General features: G+C 46.1%; 1 protein-coding gene across 1 annotated transcript in view; it reads right to left on the reverse strand.

Moving 5' to 3' along the window:
- The window catches only part of LOC127035291 (low affinity immunoglobulin epsilon Fc receptor-like), a 51398-nt gene that overhangs the window by 27219 nt on the left and 3889 nt on the right, over positions 1-20290 (reverse strand). Inside the window, exons 4-5 of the mRNA XM_050925006.1 lie at positions 16472-16522; positions 13961-14050 (exon numbers count right to left, since the gene is read on the reverse strand). Of these exons, the coding sequence (XP_050780963.1) occupies positions 13961-14050; positions 16472-16522 (141 nt within the window). The remainder of the gene's footprint in view (positions 1-13960; positions 14051-16471; positions 16523-20290) is intronic.

A 20290-nucleotide genomic window follows, 5' to 3' on the forward strand; every position in this document is an offset into this window, starting at 1 on the left:
TTCAGACCCCTGTGTGTTAAGACAGAGTCTCTGAGCTCTGCTGATGGCTTTGAATCCAAAAGCCTAGCCTGTGTTGATGCAAATTACCTAACTGATAAAGAAAGGTGAGAACTACCAGCACAAAAGAAGCTGCAAATAAAGAACGTACCTGGTCAGCACACAAACTGCCTACATAAAAGGCATGGTATAACAAGATACCTTTTATAAATTTGATGCTAATGTTACTGTTAATATTAAACATTAAAATAACTTTAATGTTAGTAAGTACCCCTGTAACAACTTGTAGTGTGTATGATTTTTGAAAAAATCCTTTAAAGTAATATGGTACTGATGCTTCCCAGCTATTACCTGTAAATAATTTAAAGCTTAACACAGCAGGAAAAACATTACAAACTTGGTCTGCTATATAAGAGGCAAAACTTGAGGTACACCACCTCATGAATTTAATAACTAAACAGTGGAATAATTTTTGCATAACCCTTAAAAAGTAGAACCCATTAAAATCTGGCCTGCCTATAGAACAAAAAACCACAAGAAAATAAGGGGGTAATTCCTCTGCTTTGCCTGCAGTCAGGAAGGGTATTTGTAAAAGAATGGAATCTTTTAGCAATAATCAATGCCACCCCAAAAGGGGTAGAAAAATGTTCTTTTTGTCTTTCAGATAATCCAAAGTACTGTATAATGGACTATGTGTATGTGTTAATTCTTGGGGAAAAGTGTTTAAAAAGTGTTAGCAACTTACCAGAAGACAAATGTAAATGTAATGTAAGTACTGTGTTTACCAATAATCACATTTACTATTTGCCACAACAACACCACCACCAAAAGAGTTTCAGCTTACTGTAAGCACTGATTTAGTTGAGTTCTCTATCAATCTTGGCATTGAATGGCAAACAGTTACCAATCATCTGTTAAAAGGTAAAAAGGTAACATGGTTCCTAAAAAAAAAAAGTGGAAAACTGGACTATTCATATTATACACGCAAATGGGGACATGTTAAGAATTGCCACTGCAGAAAAGCATAACAGCTTACCATTGGTATAACATATTTTCTGGATGGTCTCCCACAACTACTGGTATACTAATGTTACTACCCCTAATTGTTTTTAGTTTTAAATTGTGTGTGTTTAATTGAAATGTTTAAAATGTGCTGGTGGATAAAACAAATGTATGTAAAGCATAAGCCACAGGCCCAGATCATCTCCCAGTATTTTCTATTACATGGACTAAATAAGAAGTGACACTGGCGATTAATAATCTTAGTGTCAAAAGGGGGATATGTAGAAGCAGGATTTTATAATGTCCCATAAGAATTACAGTATAATTTGATTTCGTCCTGCTAGCCACCTTTTTTAAATACCAGAAAGAAATGACCCTCTGGGACTATAAGATTCTGTTTTCTCATATGCATTACAGATTGGGCCCTCTCTAACTCTTTGTTTTAAGATTTAGGTAGTAAGAGACAGGATTCTCTATTGTGTCTGTGTTAAGTAAATTAGAGAAACATTGAAGGCCTGAGTCTCAATGTAAATTGTCTTAGTTATCAATTGTAAAACTTAGCAAGGTTTAATTTGCAATGCTTTTTTTTGTTCTATATAAAATACTACTGTTTGCATTCTCAGTCTGTTTGTGTGAATGAGGAATGTATGCATCAGGAAAAGACAAGGTGTGAAGGCCATTGTTACAGCCAGAGTCAAGGGACAGCTGTTAAACTGTCTGGCATGTCAGAGTGGATACATGCTTCGCAGTGTAAGAATGCACCACCCCCAGTGAACGAACCACCACCTCAGGACCACGCAGAGTCAATTTTTTTTTGACTCCAGAAGAAGACGTAGAGGAACAGCCTGCAATAACTTACAATCTACGCTCTCGTAAGGGTTGCCAGAAGCAGATGACTACATAAAGCAAGGCCCAAGAAGAAGCAGTAGTGAGCTTAGCGCCTGCTGCCTGGTGGACATAAAACTGTGACTGCAGTTCCCTCAGTTGAGGTTGTCAGAACCAGAAGGGCCCTGCCTCCAACATGCGCCTCTGGTGGTGCCTGTTCTTCGGCTGCTGGTATCTTAAGGTCTGGGGAGTCCACAATGACAATTCTTTTATCCAGCAGCAAGTGTGGATAGCTCAGACCCTTATTATTTCTAAATGCTGGGTCTGCAGCCACATCCCAGCCCACTCTCAAACTGGTGTTCCTGTCCTGGCTATCCCACTCAATTCCCCAGACCTCACTGGAGGACCTTGTCCGTTTAACACAATATGGAACAGTCATGACACCTGGAAGAGGCTATTGGCAGTTCCTTTATCCCACTTGGGGGAGCAATACGCCAGGCAAAAAAAGGCTCCTAAGTAGTTAAATAATGGCAAATAAAACCAGAGAAAGTTTAAGAGCCCTGGCCAAAGAAACAGGGGTGATCGGACAGGTGGCCCTCCAGAACCGTCAGGCATTGGACATAGTGCTGGCGGCCAAAGGAGGGACCTGTGCTCTCACTGGAAAACAATGTTGTATGTTTATACAATACCAATGAGGTAATAGATCGCTATAGCCACTTAGAACAAATCGCATATCTTCCCCATGAAGAGTCGAGTTCTTTATGGAAGTGGCTAAGTAACCTGTTCAATTTCTCTGGCATAGGAAACTGGTTGTTTCAGGGAGCCCTAACTATCCTGTTTGGAATCTTAGTGATTTTTGTATGCTTTCAGTTAATCTCCTGTTGTATACAGAATTGTGTCACCCAGATGACTGCCCCAAAACAGAGTGCTAATATGATGATTTTGAATATCGCTGATGAACTAAGAGATAAGGAACGGTTAATTTGTGGAACTCAGTAAGGGTTGGTCATGGCGTACGCCTGACCAAAAGGAGGGATTGTGAAAGTAGAATGAATTATATAGTAAGAATAGAAAGGATTAAAGAAATGCTGTCTGTACCTTTAAGCAAAACTGTTGGAATGCTGCAATCCAGGTGTCAGGAATACAGACATTAACATAGAACAATTGCACCGTTTAAGGGCAATTGGTGAAGTATTAGCCTTAAATCGATAACAGTTAGTAAGGAAATAGGATATGCATGCTGTGCCCCAGGTGAATTTTCCTGTTTTGCTTTCTTTGTCCCTTTGTCTAATTCCCGCTCTTTTATCTGTATAAATAAGACTGTTTGGGCCTTGCATGGTCACTCACATATTCTGAATGTTATTGGCGGAGTGCTGCGCTAATAAACAGAGTGGTCTGACAAATTGTGAGTCCTGATTCTAACTTTGACACCAGGAAAAATGGCAGAATTGGTGGGAGGTTACAAAGTCCTTGCACCTTTAGCTAAGGTACACATGGAAGATGGTGATTTGCAGGCTGAGCTGTCGGTTGCAGCAGTGGCACACAATTTTTCACAGTTTCTACTGGGAAATGGTTTCTTTGATGTGGCATAATCGGTCCCAGGGTTTGCTAGCACCAAGAAGGAATCTTATGCTGATAGTCCCAGGAGGGAGGCTGAAGTCACATGTGCTGCTGGGGGACTAGGAGAATGTCTCTTTAATTCCTCTGTAGCAGTGGAGAATGCAGTTTTGGAGGCAGGGTTGGTCGAAACCAGTTCCTGCAGACCTGGGGCTCAAGGCAGGTCTGTGCAGGAAGGGCTAGATAGAGCCAGCTCCTGTCCTGTGATCATCTCCTGGGGGGAGGTGGATGTTCCACCTTCTAACAGGGATGCCATCCCAGCTGCTGACTGCCAGAAAGTTGCAGGTCATCGGGGACAAGTCCTGCCCTGGGGTGCACAGAGACATGTATCCCAGAGATGAAAGTTGTGGCCCTGGTGACTGCTGTGGTGGGAACAGACCCCAAGGACTCTGTAGCTGGAAGGAAGCCCAACTTGAGTGAAGGGGGGGAGGGGCAGGATTTTCCTGGCCAGTAAAGGGTCTGTCATAGCTGGTAGCTGTGAGCCCACAGCTGAATCAGTGTCACCTTCCCTTTTGGAGGACACAGGGGTGTCTGCCTCAGAGGGGAGCCCAGACAGGGAAGTCCAGATGGAAAGTGAGGGGGGACAGTATGGTTTGCCCACTTTTTGTAAGGAGGCTTTTCCCCAGGAGGAGGATGAAGGATCTGCATCTGAAATGCCATCTGAAACCCCTTACCTGTAGATCAGGTTTTAATGGAAGATTGAGGATCAGATCTCCTGGAGGGGAGAGTCCACCCAGCTGACATTTTGGGAACAGAGAGTGGGGTGTCTGAGGGGATCTTACTAATTCAAAGCACTCCATTGAAAGATGTTGTTCCTGATATGCTAGTAAGAGATAAAACTGTCTCTTCAAGGCGGGAGGAAGAAAAACTTTGCATTTGGGAAGCTTCACAAGTGGGTGGGGCCCAACACAAAGAGATTCCAGAGGGAGGGGCCGAGGCCTGGCATGGTTGCAGTGCACCCTTTCCTTGCTGAAACCTCAAACACATGCCTGAATTGAGAGACTTCTCCAAAGAGGCAGGAGTATCTGTATCTGAACACCTACCATGGTACACAAAGAGATTGGAAAAGAGAATAGACACTGAACTAACCAAACTGTGTGAACAAAGTCTGTCTGTCATAAATTAGCTGTTAGTCTTGTGTCTCTTGATACTTCATCTATGGGTCAAGACAAAGGAGTTGATGATAATAACAAACCCTTTGAAGATGTGTGATATACCTGATTTGTGGGGGAAAAAAACACTTTTGAACATGCTACGGATGGTCCCACAAGCATGTTGGTTTTCAGGCTGCAGACTTGCACAGCAGCAAAAGCATAACAGGCCTACACTGCTGTGTAGAAAGGGAAACTGAGATACACTGCCTCATGGCATTGGTGGCTAAATGCCAAGTAACCTACACTTTAACAGATATTGCTATCTGCATTCTGTTAGCAATGCTACACCCCAACATGTTTTCAGGCACCAAGGGACCAGGAACCTAGAACTTTGCCAGAACACCTATGAATGATATCATACGATTTAAAGGTACTGAAAGGGTGTGTAACCAGAAACAAACAGGGATTTTACATGTACTGCCTCCACCATGGACAGTGACCAGGTCTCTGGTAGTAAGTTCAGGAGCAGGGTGTTACGTTGCACTCCATATGTTTATGAGTTTACCTTGTATAAGCTTTGGTGGTGTAGAGCGATTTGCAGAAATCACAGGCAATCACTTATAGTCCATTCCATCAAGTCATCGTTTTTTTGTCTTTGCTTACTAGGCATTCCACTTGTACAATTCCAAAGAAACAACCCTGGGTGGGACGCCACGATATAAGGCGTGCCATTTCCTCCAGTTCTTCTATCAGTCCAGCTGGTGTTGTTCCCTTTTCTGCTGATTCTCTGTATATTTCCTGGAACATAACAAGATTATTTTTGGACAAATAGTTTGAATCCTTCTTGACTTTATGTTCTTGCTTTGGTTGCCAACTTGCAACAAGTATTCATGCCAAGCATGCATCTTTCATACCAGGCCTCAATGACCTATATTACATGGATATATGAATAACAACGTATATTGATACATATATATATCCCAAGACATCATGCGTCCATCTTCTATTCTGAAAACAGTGCACACACTCATGGGCTTTGGCTATATAAAGTTAATTTCTGCTCAGCGAATTCCCTTTTCTCAGGTGTTTCCCGGTGGCTGTTGTGTCTGGATTGTGGTGAGCAGTGGGGTGTTGTTCATTTGCCTTATTTCCTCCTCTGACACCTCTTGAACAACACATTTCCAGGGGCTACACACATTTCTTTGACTTTCAGTTTGCTGGGAGCTGCCGTAGTGATTCTGGCACTGTTTATGGGGTGGGCATTAATCAGAGGGGCCATTATATCGTTCTCTTAACACTATATTGGATCCAGACCTTCCTCATTTGAGTGGCTGCTTGGAGACAAATGTAAACTCCCCAGTCTCTGCCTTAGTAAGAGCCGGCAGAGCTGTTCTGAGCAGATGTCATGAAGGTCCAAGGGGGTTAGGTTCATGATCACAAGTTATCATTGTAGAAATACAATTATTCCCTTTTCCTTATTATAGACATGCGGACTCACCCCTGCAGCGCCTCCTGCTGGTGACATCTGGGAATTAGCTCATTCCAGCTCTGGAGCAGCCTCTACAGGCCAGTGATCCACCTGTCCTCTGGCCCCCGTGTCCCTCCCAGGACCCGGTGCCCTTTTACCTGGGGTGCTGCTCCCTAGCAGTAATCCCCTCACTCTTAGGGTCTCCCCTCCCTAGGCAACCCCCACCCACTATTCCCACCTCACCTCAGTATAAGGCTACTGCCAGTCTTCATCTAGCCCCACGCCCTGGGGCAGACTGCAGTATCAACCTACTCATCACTGGCAAGGAGGGTTTGGACCTGCTGCTTTGGCCTACCCCTGGGCTGCCCTCTGCAACCCTCAGTACCTTTTGGCCCAATGCTAGGCCGCAGGCTGGAGCTCCCTAGCTCCTCTGCCTTTCCCCAGCCCTGCTTCACCCAGGTAACCTGTTCCTAGCTCCCTGCAGCCAGGCCCATCTCCCTCTACAGGCAGAGGAAGACTGTTTGGGCTTCTGGCTCACAGCCTCTTATAGGGGCCAGCTGGGCCTGACTGGGGCATGGCCACAGCTGAGCCTGCTTTCCTCCAATCAGCTCAAGCTTCTTGCCCTGGCCCCAGCCCTCTTCTGGGCTGTTTTCACCCCTTCAGGGCAGGAGCAGGGGATCATCCTGCTACACTTATGTTCCAATAGCCAGTAAAAATCAGGGGCTTGGTCCTCCACTGCTATAAATCTGTGGAGTTCCGTAAAAGTATAAGGAGTTACACTGATTTATACCAACCAAATTTCTTTGGCCCTTCATCCTGAAGATATATAGACTTGTATGTATCCCACCTCTCAGCCCAGCATTGACTCCAGACATGCAAAGCACCGCCTGCAGGACACAGCGGAGCACTCCACCCCAACCAAGACATCCCTGGGGAGCATGACCCAAGCTCGGAGTTGGTTGAAGAAGCAACTGTAGATGAGCCACTGACAAGGGCTTGTCTATATAGGAAAGTTTTACCACTTATGCCAATAAGCAATTCAGGTCTTGTTATCCCCATCTAACTCCACATGTGGACAAACTTCTTTTGTTTAGCCTAAAGCCCTTCCCAAGTGGACATAAGCTAAACTGAATAAAAGTCACTCTGACACTGAACTGAGAGAATCCATACAAGGGGTTAAGCTAGGATAACAAGATTGAATTAAATTCACGGTTTAGTTCATACCATTATAACTTAGAAAAGGCTCGAGAGTCAGGGCCGTCCTTAGGATTTATGGTGCCCTAGGCAGGATTATTAAACTGGTGCCCCTGTGCCTGTCTTGCTCTTAGCAACACGAACATAAGCTTACAGTATTGGAAAACTTGCCACATGCATGTTATTAAAACCAGTTTAACTTAATTAAGCACACTGTAATGCTGATGAACTAGCACTAAAAAGTAGTACTATAGAAATTATAGGCCTGTTAGCTTGACGTCTGTAGTATGTAAGGTCTTGGAAAAAATTTTAAGGGAGAAAGTAGTTAAGGACATAGAGGTCAATTGTAATTGTGACGAATTGCAACACGGATTTACTAAAGGTAGATCGTGCCAAACCAATCTGATCTCCTTCTTTGAGAAGGTGACGGATTACTTAGATAAAGGAAATGCAGTAGATATAATTTACCTAGATTTCAGTAAGGCGTTCGACACGGTTCCGCACGGGGAGCTGTTAGTTAAATTAGAAAAAATGGGAGTGAATATGAAAGTTGTAAGGTGGATAAGGAACTGGTTAAAGGGGAGACTCCAGAGGGTCGTATTGAAAGGTGAACTGTCGGGCTGGAAGGAGGTCACCAGTGGAGTCCCTCAAGGATCGGTTTTGGGACCGATCTTATTTAACCTTTTTATTACTGACCTTGGCACAAAGAGCGGGAATGTGCTACTAAAGTTTGCGGATGACACGAAGCTGGGGGGTATTGCTAACACGGAGAAGGACAGGGATACTATTCAGGAAGATCTGAACCACCTTGTAAACTGGAGTAATAGAAATAGGATGAAATACAACAGTGAAAAGTGCAAGGTCATGCATTTAGGAATTAATAATAAGAATTTTGGATATACGTTGGGGGCACATCAGTTGGAAGCGACGGAGGAGGAGAAGGACCTTGGGGTATTGGTTGATAGCAGGATGACTATGAGTCGCCAATGTGATACGGCTGTTAAAAAAGCAAATGCGATTTTGGGATGCATCAGGCAGGGTATTTCCTGCAAGGACAAGGAGGTGTTAGTACCGTTATATAAGGCGTTGGTGAGACCCCATCTGGAATACTGTGTGCAGTTCTGGTGTCCCATGTTCAAGAAGGATGAATTCAAACTGGAACAGGTTCAGAGATGGGCTACGAGGATGATCCGAGGAATGGAAAAACTGCCTTATGAAAGGAAACTCAAAGAGCTTGGCTTGTTTAGCCTGGCCAAAAGAAGGCTGAGGGGGGATATGCTCGCTCTATATAAATATATCAAGGGGGTTAACGTTAGGGAGGGAGAGGAATTATTTAAGTTTAGTACTAATGTAGGCACGAGGACGAATGGGTATAAACTGGATATTAGGAAGTTTAGACTTGAAATTAGACGAAGGTTTCTGACCATTAGGGGAGTGAAGTTCTGGAATAGCCTTCCGAGGGAAGTAGTAGGGGCAAAAGACTTTCCTGGCTTTAAGACAAAGCTTGATAAGTATATGGAGGGGATGTTATGATAGGATCGTTAATTTGGGCAATTGATCTTGAATTACCACCAGACAGGTCTGCTCAATGGTCTGCGGGGAAATGTTGGATGCGATGGGTACTGAGTTGCTGCGGAGAATTCCTTCTTGGGTGCTGGCTGGTGACTCTTGCCCACATGCTCAGGGTTTAGCTGATCGCCATATTTGGGGTTGGGAAGGAATTTTCCTCCAGGGCGGATTGGCAGGTGCCCTGGAGGTTTTTCGCCTTCCCCTGCAGCATGGGGCACGGGTCGCTTGCTGGTGGTTTCCCTGCAGCTTGAGGTCTTCAAACCATTTTTGAGGATTTCAATAACTCGGTCCTGGGATAGGGGTTGTTATAAAATTGGATGGGTGGGGTTCTGTGGCCTGCCTTGTGCAGGAGGTCAGACTAGATGATCAGATTGGTCCCTTCTGACCTATGAGTCTATGAGTCTATAAAAAATTCTGGTTTGACAGAATGATGCAAATATATTTTTTTAAATTTCTCAACATTTTATTGGAAATTTATATGAAGAGGTATTGAAACAAGGATTAGTTTTTAATTAAAAGCAATCTTTCTGGCTTTTTTGGCTGCAAAATCAGTAATAATGTCATCGTATGACAAAGACAAAATGATGTCTTGTTCGATCGCAAGAATAGCAAGACCAGTCAAGTGTTCCTGACTCATTGTAGAGCGGAGATAGTTTTAATGAGCTTTAGTTTGGAGAAACTCCATTCTCCTGATGCTATTGTTATAGGAATTGTCAGTAGAATATGAGTGGCAAGTTTGCTGGTATGAATAAACTGTACATCATCGATTTTGCATGTGGCAACAACTCAATTCTTCGTACAGTTCAAGTCCATTTAAATCAAAATGCTCACCATGCTTCAGGAGGCTCTCTAGGTCAGGGGTCCCCAACGTGGTGCCCGCAGGTGCCATGGCGCCCACAGGGGCCTCTCCGTGCACCCGCATACTGGCCGGAGGACGCGCATCTGCCGAATTGTCGCCTAAATTTGGCAGCATTTTGGTGCCGACGCCTCTGGATGACACTGCTTGCTGCCGAATTTCGGTAGCATTTCGGCAGATGCTCGTCCGCCACCATGGTCCTTCGTCTGGTACCCACCAGACGAAAAAGGTTGGGGACCCTGCTCTAGGTTCTTGCACTTTGTCATTAGTTGCTCTTGTTTTCCTATTTTGTTGAATTTAGTCCCGCTCAGCCTGTTGCCAGCTCAGTGAATGGAACCCCAGGCCGACAGCGGGTTGAGTGGCTCAGCCGGGGTCTCAGCCGCCGGCCTGCTCAGCCCTCTGCCAGCCTGAGGTTCCTTGGGGGTCTCCAGGCCAGCAGCGGGTGCTGAGTGGGGCTGGCAGCCGGGACCCCGAGTGGCAATGGGGCAGCAGCCGGAATCCCAGTACAGCGGTGGACTGAGCTGCTCAGCCCGCCGCTGCGTGTCATCAAAAATCAGCTCGCGTACCACCTTTGGCACATGTGCCGTAGGTTACCGACCCCTGCTCTATACATTAGTAAGGAGATGAGCATATTACAGTTGTTGGAGGGCTGTATTTAGCAGTAATAGGGCTATAGGAAAGTCAGTCAACATTTTTTGTTTCTCTGATGAAAACTGGCCCACTCCCTTCCCCATACCAAACTTGTCACAGATAATTGTCAACAACTTAATTTTCCGTTTTTGGCTAAGATATTGATTTAAAAATATATATTGAAATTGAATTCAGGATTGTTATTGCTCAATGACAATCAAAATGGCAACACAGCACTGCTTTCGTGCTTGGCTCACCTCTCAGCCTTCTGGTTCAACAGCGGCAGTAGAAGAGGAGATAGGTGGAAAACTGCAGGACCCCAAAATCCACCTCTTGAGGTGCAGAGTGGCAATAGCAGCAGCAAACCCTCAGGTCCAATCACACGCCAATGGGCACCACCACTAGCCCAACAGACCATGGTGAAGTTAGCACAGCATCTAATCTCAGGGACAAGGCACCCATGGAGCCACAGCAGCTCATCCTGCCCTGTGCAGCTCCCCCCCCGGATGAGATGGATCACTGCCAGCCCAGGGGAGAGATGCGCTTCCCAGCTAGGGTGACCAGATCCAGATGTCCTGATTTTATAGGGCCAGTCCCGATATTTGGGGCTTTGTCTTATATAGGCACGAATTACACCCACTTAGGGTGACCAGACAGCAAGTGTGAAAAATCAGGAAGGGAGGTGGGGGGCAATAGGAGCCTATATAAGAAAAAGACCCAAAATTGGGACTGGCCCTATAAAAGTGGAACATCTGCTCACACTACCCCAACCCCCGTCCTGATTTTTTGCACATGCTATCTGGCTATCCCCAGCCCAGCCCTGTGCGACCAGTCTAATCCTGGCTGCCTGCCGAGGAAGTGAGTTACTTTCACTTTCATTCCTCAGCAGGTAGGCAGCCAGCCTCACCTCCCCCCCAGCACCTCACCCAACACAACCCTGACAGCCCTCACACCGGGGGAAAGAGAGTCACACTCACAGGTGAGTTCCTTCCCCTACCCCTTCCCAGAAACTTCCCAGAAGCCAATCCCCTCCCTCAGACTGTGCTGCATTCGGCTCTCTCTAGGACCCAGCAGCCCTGCTCTTACATGCTCCACTGCTTCCCGTCTGTCCGGGCTCCCAGCAGAGCTGTGCCCCCAGACCTAGTGGTGCTCTAGGCGGCTGCCTGTTCTGCCTATGGCTAAGGACGGCCCTGTTGAGAGTGACCACACGGGGGCCAGATCTCCCACTAGTGTAAAACAGCACTGTTCCACTGAAGTGAGTGGGAAGAGATCCCCAGCTGGTGAAAATCAGTGTCACTCCTTTGGGGTCAATACACCCATTTACACCAGCTAAAGATCTGGCCCTATGTAATAAGCTTCCACACACTGAAGAATGGAACTGTGCCCAGAATTAGCTCTGGGATTAGGAAGTGGGAAATTGACTAGAACGAGGAAGCTCATCAGAAATGACCCTAATGTTTAAATTGAGGAAACTGTGCAGAGGCTGCTGGAACCAAACCATGGAGCCCTGCAGGAGGCAAAGCCCAGACACCCAGGCACAGTGAGGCTCTCTGCTTATCTCCGACTGAGCTTCATATCCCCTGATCGCCACAGCCCCTGTGGCATCCATGCTCCTGGTTTTGTTTGCCCTTGTACAATCATCAATGCCCCTCACCCTCCCCACATCCCCGGCCTTGTCTGCTCTTGTCCAATAACACCACCCTCCTTCTATGTCCCAGCCTAATCTCCCCCTCATAGTCATCTGCAACCCCCACCCCAACCATGTCCTTAGTCTTATCTGCCCCTTGTACAATTGCCCCATGCGTCCTTCTCAGCCCATGTCCCAGCTCTGTCTGCAGCTGGTACAGCCACGGCTGTTCCCCCCTCCAGGCAGGCACCTATGCATGGTACGACCTCCCACAGCCAATCCCACAGGCTGTTCCCCTTCCCTAGCCCCTGATTATTTGTCTGTCTCCTCCATCTGCGCCTGTAGCCAGACAGAGCACCAAAGCATGGATGCTTTTACCCAGATTCTGGTGTGGGCTTGCAAAGACTGTAATTTGCAATTTCCACTTACTGATATCCAGGCTGGGGGTGGCATCCAATGTGAAAGGTGCCTACTGGTGGAATCTCTCAGGCAGCAGGTGGGAGAGCTACAGGAGTTGGTGGCTAGGCTGAGGAACATCCATATCCATGAGCAATTCCTGGACAGTATCCATGTGGAGACAGCTGACTTAGCTGTCCCAGTTCACAGGACTACTGACACACCAGTGGAGGAGGAGATGCCTCAGGGTGTATCTGACACACCAGTGGAGGAGGAGGCTCAGGGTGGACACAGCTAGCTGGTTACTTCTAGCAGCAGGCAGTGCTCCACCGCTGCTGCGAACCCTCCTGCTGTGGTAAAAGATAACCGTTATGCTCTTCTTGATACAGGAGTTAAGGAGGTGAAGCCTCGTACCCCTAAGGCTGGGAGGTCTGCTGCCACCACTGATAAGAAAAGTAGGGTAGTGGTGGTTTGAGACTCTCTGCTGAGGGGGACGGAGACACCCATCTGTCGCCCTGACCGTTCATCCCAGGAGGTATGCTGCCTGCCAGGGGCCCGTATCCGAGATGTTACAGAGGCATTGTCGAGGATTATCCGGCCTTCTGACTACTACCCCATGCTACTCATCCATGTGGGCACAAATGATACTGCGAGGTGTGACACTGAGCAGATCAAGAGTGACTACAGGGCTCTGGGAGTACGGGTTAAGGAGTTTGGAGCGCAGGTGATATTCTCTTCGATTCTTCCTATTGAAGGTAGGGGTCCGGGCAGAGACAGATGCATCGTGGAGGTGAATGCCTGGCTGCGAAGATGGTGTCGCCAGGAGGGCTTTGGCTTCCTCGACCACGGGATGCTATTCGAGGAAGGACTGCTAGGCACAGATGGCCTTCACCTTTCGAAGAGGGGAAAGGCCTTATTTGCCCACAGACTGGCTAACCTAGTAAGGAGGGCTTTAAACTAGGCTCGACGGGGACAGGTGAGCAAAGCCCACAGGTGAGTGTGGAACAAGACCTGGGAGATGGGTTGGAAACAGGAGGGAGCACGGGCTATAATGGCAGAGAGGAAGGAGGGTCAGGGCAAAGCTGGGAGGCAAGATCAAACCAGTATCTTAGATGCCTATATACAAATGCAAGAAGTATGGGTAATATCGTCTGCAGACACCCCTGGGTCTATGGACCACATGTCAAAAGCCACTGCTCTGAGCACATGTGTCATCCTACACAGTAATCAGGAGCGTAGAGTTGTTTGACAGCTGCTATCGTGGGTAACAATGTGGGGATTGAACTGGAGTCCTCCAGGGCTAAAAGCAGAAACTACTACAACTTGAGATAAAGCTGTTCCTAGATCAGCACAGAGGGGTTACCTGTCACACGTGCTCACCAATGGGTTACACATGCATAAGTGCCTTTGATGGATCTGGGTCTGAGATCCAATGTTCTCCTGCAGCATGAACTGGGCTCAGGATAAAACCTGAGGAGGCCCATGGGAGCAGGATGCAGCTGATCCCAAACTAAAATGGGATTATCCATATAGGGTTACCTGCTCCATCCTCATACTTCCCCTTTCTCATCCTCCTTCTCGCCTTCCATTTCAGCTTGCCCTCCACAGGGAAAGATGAGACCCAGGAGTCCCTCTACAAGGAAGCAGCACTGATCAGGCATTGGAAGGGAAAGGATGTTTCTCACCTATGGCGTCCTGGAAATACGATGGGTCTTTTACGTGATCAGCTTGGATCTCCTCGATCCTCAGCCTAACCCCAGCCAGCTCCTTGGACACTGTAAACAACAGGGGGCAGAAAAGAACTGCTGTACATGGGTGCATCAAAGGGAGAGATCTCACCCATGTGCAACCCCCACGATTTTATTGCACATCTTGTGACATTTGATATGTTTCTTCAAGCATCAGCTCCTGGATTTATGCAGTTAGGAGAGAGTCTCAGCTTTCATTAAAAAATATTAATTTCTACCCCTCATGGTGACAGAGAACAGTTTAATAATGTGACCTAAGCATGACCCTAAAGGCTCAGAAATAAGAACACAAATAAATCAAGCCCAACATTTATTATATTTTTAAAAATCTGCCAAATTACGTGTAAATATGTAATAAGAAATGCCAAAAAGGAGTTTGAAGAACAGCTAGCCAAAAACTCAAAAGGTAATAAAAAAATGTTTTTTAAGTACATCAGAAGCAGGAAGCCTGCTAAACAACCAGTGGGGCCCCTGGATGATCGAGATACAAACGATGTGCTTAAAGACGATAAAGCCATTGCGGAGAAGCGAAATGAATTCTTTGCTTCAGTCTTCATGGCTGAGGATGTTAGGGAGATTCCCAAACCTGAGCTGTCCCTTGTAGGTGACAAATCTGAGGAATTGTCACAGATTGAAGTGTCACTAGAGGAGGTTTTGGAATTAATTGATAAACGTAACAGTAACAAGTCACCGGGACCAGATGGCATTCACCCAAGAGTTCTGAAAGAACTCAAAATGTGAAATTGCAGAACTATTAACTATGGTTTGTAACCTATCCTTTAAATCAGCTTCTGTACCCAGTGACTGGAAGATGCTAATGTAACACCAATATTTAGAAAGGGCTCTAGAGGTGATCCTGGCAATTACATACCAGTAAGTCTAACATCAGTACCGGGCAAATTCATTGAAACAACAGTAAAGAATAAGATTGTCAGACACATAGAAAAACATTAACTGTTGAGGAATAGTCAACATGGTTTCTGTAAAGGGAAATCCTGTCTTACTAATCTATTAGAGTTCTTTGAAGGGGGTCAACAAACATGGGACAAGGGGGATCCAGTGGTCATAGTGTACTTAGATTTCCAGAAAGCCTTTGACAAGATCCCTCACCAAAGGCTCTTACATAACTTAAGTTGTCATGGGATAAAAGGGAAGGTCCTTTCATGCATTGAGAACCAGTTAAAAGACAGGGAACAAAGGGTAGGAATAAATGTAAATTTTCAGAATGGAGAGGGGTAACTAGTGGTGTTCCCAGTGGTCAGTCCTAGGACCAATCCTATTCAACTTATTCATAAATGATCTGGAGAAAGTGGTAAACAGTGAAATGGCAAAATTTCCAGATGATACTAAACTGCTCAAGATAGTTAAGACCAAAGCAGACTATGAAGAACTTCAAAAAGATCTCACAAAACTAAGTGATTGGGCAACAAAATGGCAAATGAAATTTAATGTGTATAAATGTAAAGTAATGCACATTGGAAAAATAACACCAACTATACATACAATATGATGAGGGCTAATTTAGCTACAACTAATCAGGAAAGAGATCTTGGAATCATCCTGAATAGTTCTCTGAAGACGTCCACACAGAGTGCAGCGGCAGTCAAAAAAGCAAACAGGATGTTAGGAATAATTAAAAATGGGATCTAGAATAAGATGGAGAATATCTTATTGCCCTTATAAAAATCTGTGGTATACCCACACCTTGAATACTGTGTACAGATGTGGTCTCTTCATCTCAAAAAAGATATAGTGGCATTAGAAAAAGTTCAGAAAAGGGCAACTAAAATGATTAGGGGTTTGGAACAGGTCCCATGTAAGGAGAGATTAAAGAGGCTAGGACTTCTCAGCTTGGAAAAGAGGAAAATAACGGGGGATATGATAGAGGTATCTAAAATCATGAGTGGTGTGGAGAAAGTAAATAAGGAAAAGTTATTTACTTGTTCCAGTAATATAAGAACTAGGGGCCACCAAATGAAATTAATGGGCAGCAAGTTTTAAACAAATAAAAGGAAGTTTTTCTTCACACAGCGCATAGTTTACCTGTGGAACTCCTTGCCTGAGGAGGTTGTGAAGGCTAGGAGGATAACAGGGTTTAAAAGAGAACTAGACAAATTCATGGAGGTTAAGTCCATTAATGGCTGTTAGCCAGGATGGGTAAGGAATGGTGTCTCTAGCCTCTGTTTATCAGAGGGTGGAGATGGATGGCAGGAAAGAGATCACTTGATCATAACCTATTAGGTTCACTCCCTCTGGGGCACCTGGCATTGGCCACTGTTGATAGACAGGATACTGGGATGAATGGACCTTTGGTCTGACCCAGTACGGCCGTTCTTATGAGTTTTAAGCCACTCTTATGGGCTTGACTCATGATTTTTGAATGCTGGGGTTGGCAGCACAAGGGAACTGTTTATGCCCAACCTCTTGAGAAACATCAGCAGAACATACCATTAAGAAGTCGACTGTTAAACATGTTGAATTCTTTGGATATCTTCAATTCTAAAAGAAAGATGAGAGAATAGGGAATTTCCACTTTAAATAACAACACAGGAGCTCATGCTGCCCCACTCACATGTTCCATGCCTGAGGAGCGCTGGATAAGGACCATTCATCCAGGAGCGTGTGAAATTTATGGAGCAAGGGCAATCGTTGGCAAGGATGTAAATAGGTTTCACTTATAGCTATTACTGATTTCTATTACAGTGCTTCCTAGAGGCCCCAACTGAGATTATGGCCCCTTTGTGCCAGGTGCTGCACAAACAGGAACTGAGATTGGGTATCACTCCTCTGGGCACTGTATAGACACAGAACAAGAGACAGTTACAATACAAATAGACAAGGAACATTACCCATTTCACAGATAGTGAAACTGAGGCACAGAGAAATGAAGTGACTCTTTCAAGGTCACATAGGGAGTCAGCGGCAAAACTGGGAGCTGAAACCAGATCTTGTGAGATCCAGCCCATGCCTTAGCCACAACAGCAGCCAGCCTCTACTCAGCTGGGGCTCAGAGCCCCTTTTGGAGCAGCAGGATCTCAGTACTAACCCCCTGTTATTGTTTTGTTCTCAGTGCCCAGGACGTGCTGCACAGAGACACCCATGCAGGCCAGGTGGGTGCAAGATCATTACAGCATTTAGAGTCCCTTGGCAAATTAGCAAATTACACCAGTGTTTATTAAGAAAGATCCAGTTAATGATCCACACAGGGGAACTGTAGTGTAAAAAACTGGTCAGACCCAGAGCTGCATTAACACAATCCAGGGGCATCATCCATACCCCAGCATGATGGCTCCCATTAGCCCTGCCCCGTGCAATGATCCTAAGCGTAGGTGGGTTGGCAGGAGTCATTTGCTGGTTGTTTGGGGACTCACAACCACACTTTTCTGGATGGGCTGGGGCCTCCCCCTGCCCATATTCCTGCTTCCTTTCTTCAGATGATCAGGGGAGTGTCCTGAAAGAGACAGGTCTCAGTTCCCCCTCATCCAAGCAGTAATTGTCTTTATGGGGGCCCCAGGCATGTGCCTGCTCCTGGTACAGACCAATTCCACTCATGCTCATGGCTTCCCCAGGTGTTATACTCTCAGCCAATGAGATGCAAGTTAGAAGCATGACCTCATCAGAACAAAATCTCTTTGGACATTCAGTGATCCTAAGATCAGAGCAGTTGTGATGCAACAACTTCCAAAGGTATGTCTGCACCTGAACTGCTCCCGCAGCTGTGCTGCAGTGTAGACACTCGAGTCGACAGGAGGGGTTTTCCTGTGACTGTAGTTAATCCACTCTCCCAAGAGCCAGTAGCTAGGTCGATTCTTCTGTCGACCTAGAACTGTCTACAGCACGGGTTAGGTCAACATAGCTACATCTGTCAGCGGTGTCAAAAATCACACCCCTTAGGGTACGTCTACACTACAGAATAAATTCGAATTAGCTTAAACCGATTTTATAAAACAGATATTATAAAGTCGATTGTGCACGTCCACACTAGGTACATTATTTCGGTGGTGTGCGTCCGTGGTCCGAGGCTAGCGTCGATTTCTGGAGCGCTGCATTGTGGGTAGCTACTGTAAAAGAATGAGGCCAATAATGTCGATTTGCGTCCACACTAAACCTAAATATATATAATAATATCAATTTTAGCGTTACTCCTCTTGTTTTGTAGGAGTACAGAAATCGATTTAAAGAGCCCTTTAAATCGATATAAAGAGCAGAGTAGTGTGGACGGGTGCAGCGTTAAATCGATTTAACGCTGTTAAAATCAGTTTAACAGCGTAGTGTGGACCAGGCCTTAGAGATGTAGCTGTGCAGATTGTTAACTTTCAATGTAGACCAGTGCTAAGAGCTGCTTATACCTCCTGTGGTTGTCCCACTCCCACTCCCTACAATCATCTACGGTCCTATATGAGCTGTGGGTCACATCCCTGGTTAATGTAAGTTGGTTCCGCTCCACTTAAGTGATTTCCACCTACCAAGGCTCTGACTCCCAAAGATATGCCAGATCAAAGGGAGAAAAATGTTTCTTTTATCCTCTCACCCAGATAGTCCTGGAGAGCTGACAGATTTCTCTTGGAATCTCTTCCAGCCGTATCTCGATCCAGCTGGGCTTCAGCAAGACCCTGGGACACTGTAGACATGAGACCTCTTGATAACAGAGTAAAATTTATGAGCAGGGGAAAACCTATATCTTTGGGGACATCAGTGCTGCTGTAATATGCATTTTCCTCTCATACACCACCCAAGACCCATTGCGATAACTGGGTCTACAAATTTACCCTCCATGTGAGCTCAGCTGTGAAAAGTGATTGATAGTTCATCAAATATCACAGTAGAAACAATATTGATGGGAAAAGGTGCAAAAGGGAGACAGAAAGACGGAATTAATCCAAACAAAAAGGCCTCTTGATAGAATTCAAAGACTGTGGTTTAGATCATGGCTGGTCAACAAGAAGAATGTAAGACCAGGGACTCCAGCCCCAGAGCACCCATGGAGGCAGCACCTATGCCCACCTCAATGCACGGGGCCATGCAATGTTGCCAACTCCCATGATTTTTTGACAGTTCTCACAATATTTGATCAGTTTCTTCAAGCGGCAGTTCCTAGATGCAGGTCACCAGGAAAGAATCTCAGCTTTCATTTAGAAAAGGTAAGTCTATGGCCCTCATGGTTGCGGAGAAAAGCTTTAAAATGAGATCTGACCAAGACCCTAACATCTCAGAAACCAGGAGATGAATAACATGTGCCCAACATTTTTCATATTTTTAAAAGCTCATGATTTTTAGGCAATCTCATGGGCCTGACTCATGATTTTTGAACATCGGGGTTGGCGATACTCTTCGGTTATGCCACGATCTCTTGAGAAACACCAGCAGAACATACCTTTAACCAGTTGTTTGGTAAATGTACTGAATTCTTTTGACATCTTCAACTCTAAAAGGAAGATGAAAGAACGGGGAGTTTCAATTTTAAACAACAACAACACAGGCCCTCATGCTGCCTCTCCCATATGCCTGCCCATGGGGAGCCCTGGATCATGGTCATTCGTCCAGAAGTGTGTGAAAATTATGCAGCAATGGCAGGTTGACAGGGTGTACCTGGCACTTTGTGGCCCCCTGCTTCAGGCCCTGAGGTCGTACTATCAGGACCGGCGCCAGTGTTTTTGGCGCCCTAGGTGCACGGCCATTTCGCCGCCCCACGCGCTGGTCCCGCGGCTCCAGTGGAGCTGCCGCAGGTGTGCCTGTGGGAGGTCCACCGGAGCCACGGGACCAGCAGACAATCAGCAGGAACGCCTGCGGCAGGTCAACCGGAGTCGCCTGCCGCCCCCCCAGCAAAATGCCGCCCCCCAATAATCCTAGTGCCCTAGGTGATTGCCTAGGTCGCCTAAATGGAAGCACTGGCCCTGCCTACTATATCACAACCCAAAAAGGAGCAGCGAAGGTGGGTTTTGCAGGCATGCCTAGAAAGGCTGCACAGAAGCAGCCAATCAGAGCCCAGCAGGCTCAGATAAAAAGAGGTGCAGGGGCAGACTGCAGGTCAGTCCCTGGCTGGGGCCAGAGTGGTGAGGAACAGGACTGTGCTCTGGCCAGAGTTGCTCAACACGCTGCATTTGAGAAACCTAGGAGCTCACAGCTCTAGAACTAAGTTAACGGACGGAGATAGAGAGACCAGGTGGGAAGACGCCCAGCGAATGTAGCAACAACCAATTAAAGGAGGCCATACAGAGTTGCTGTTTATAGGTTTCATGGGATGGGACCTAGAGCAGTGGGCAGGCC

Source organism: Gopherus flavomarginatus, chromosome 16 (assembly GCF_025201925.1).
Source record: "Gopherus flavomarginatus isolate rGopFla2 chromosome 16, rGopFla2.mat.asm, whole genome shotgun sequence".
Taxonomy (NCBI): Eukaryota; Metazoa; Chordata; order Testudines; family Testudinidae; genus Gopherus; species Gopherus flavomarginatus.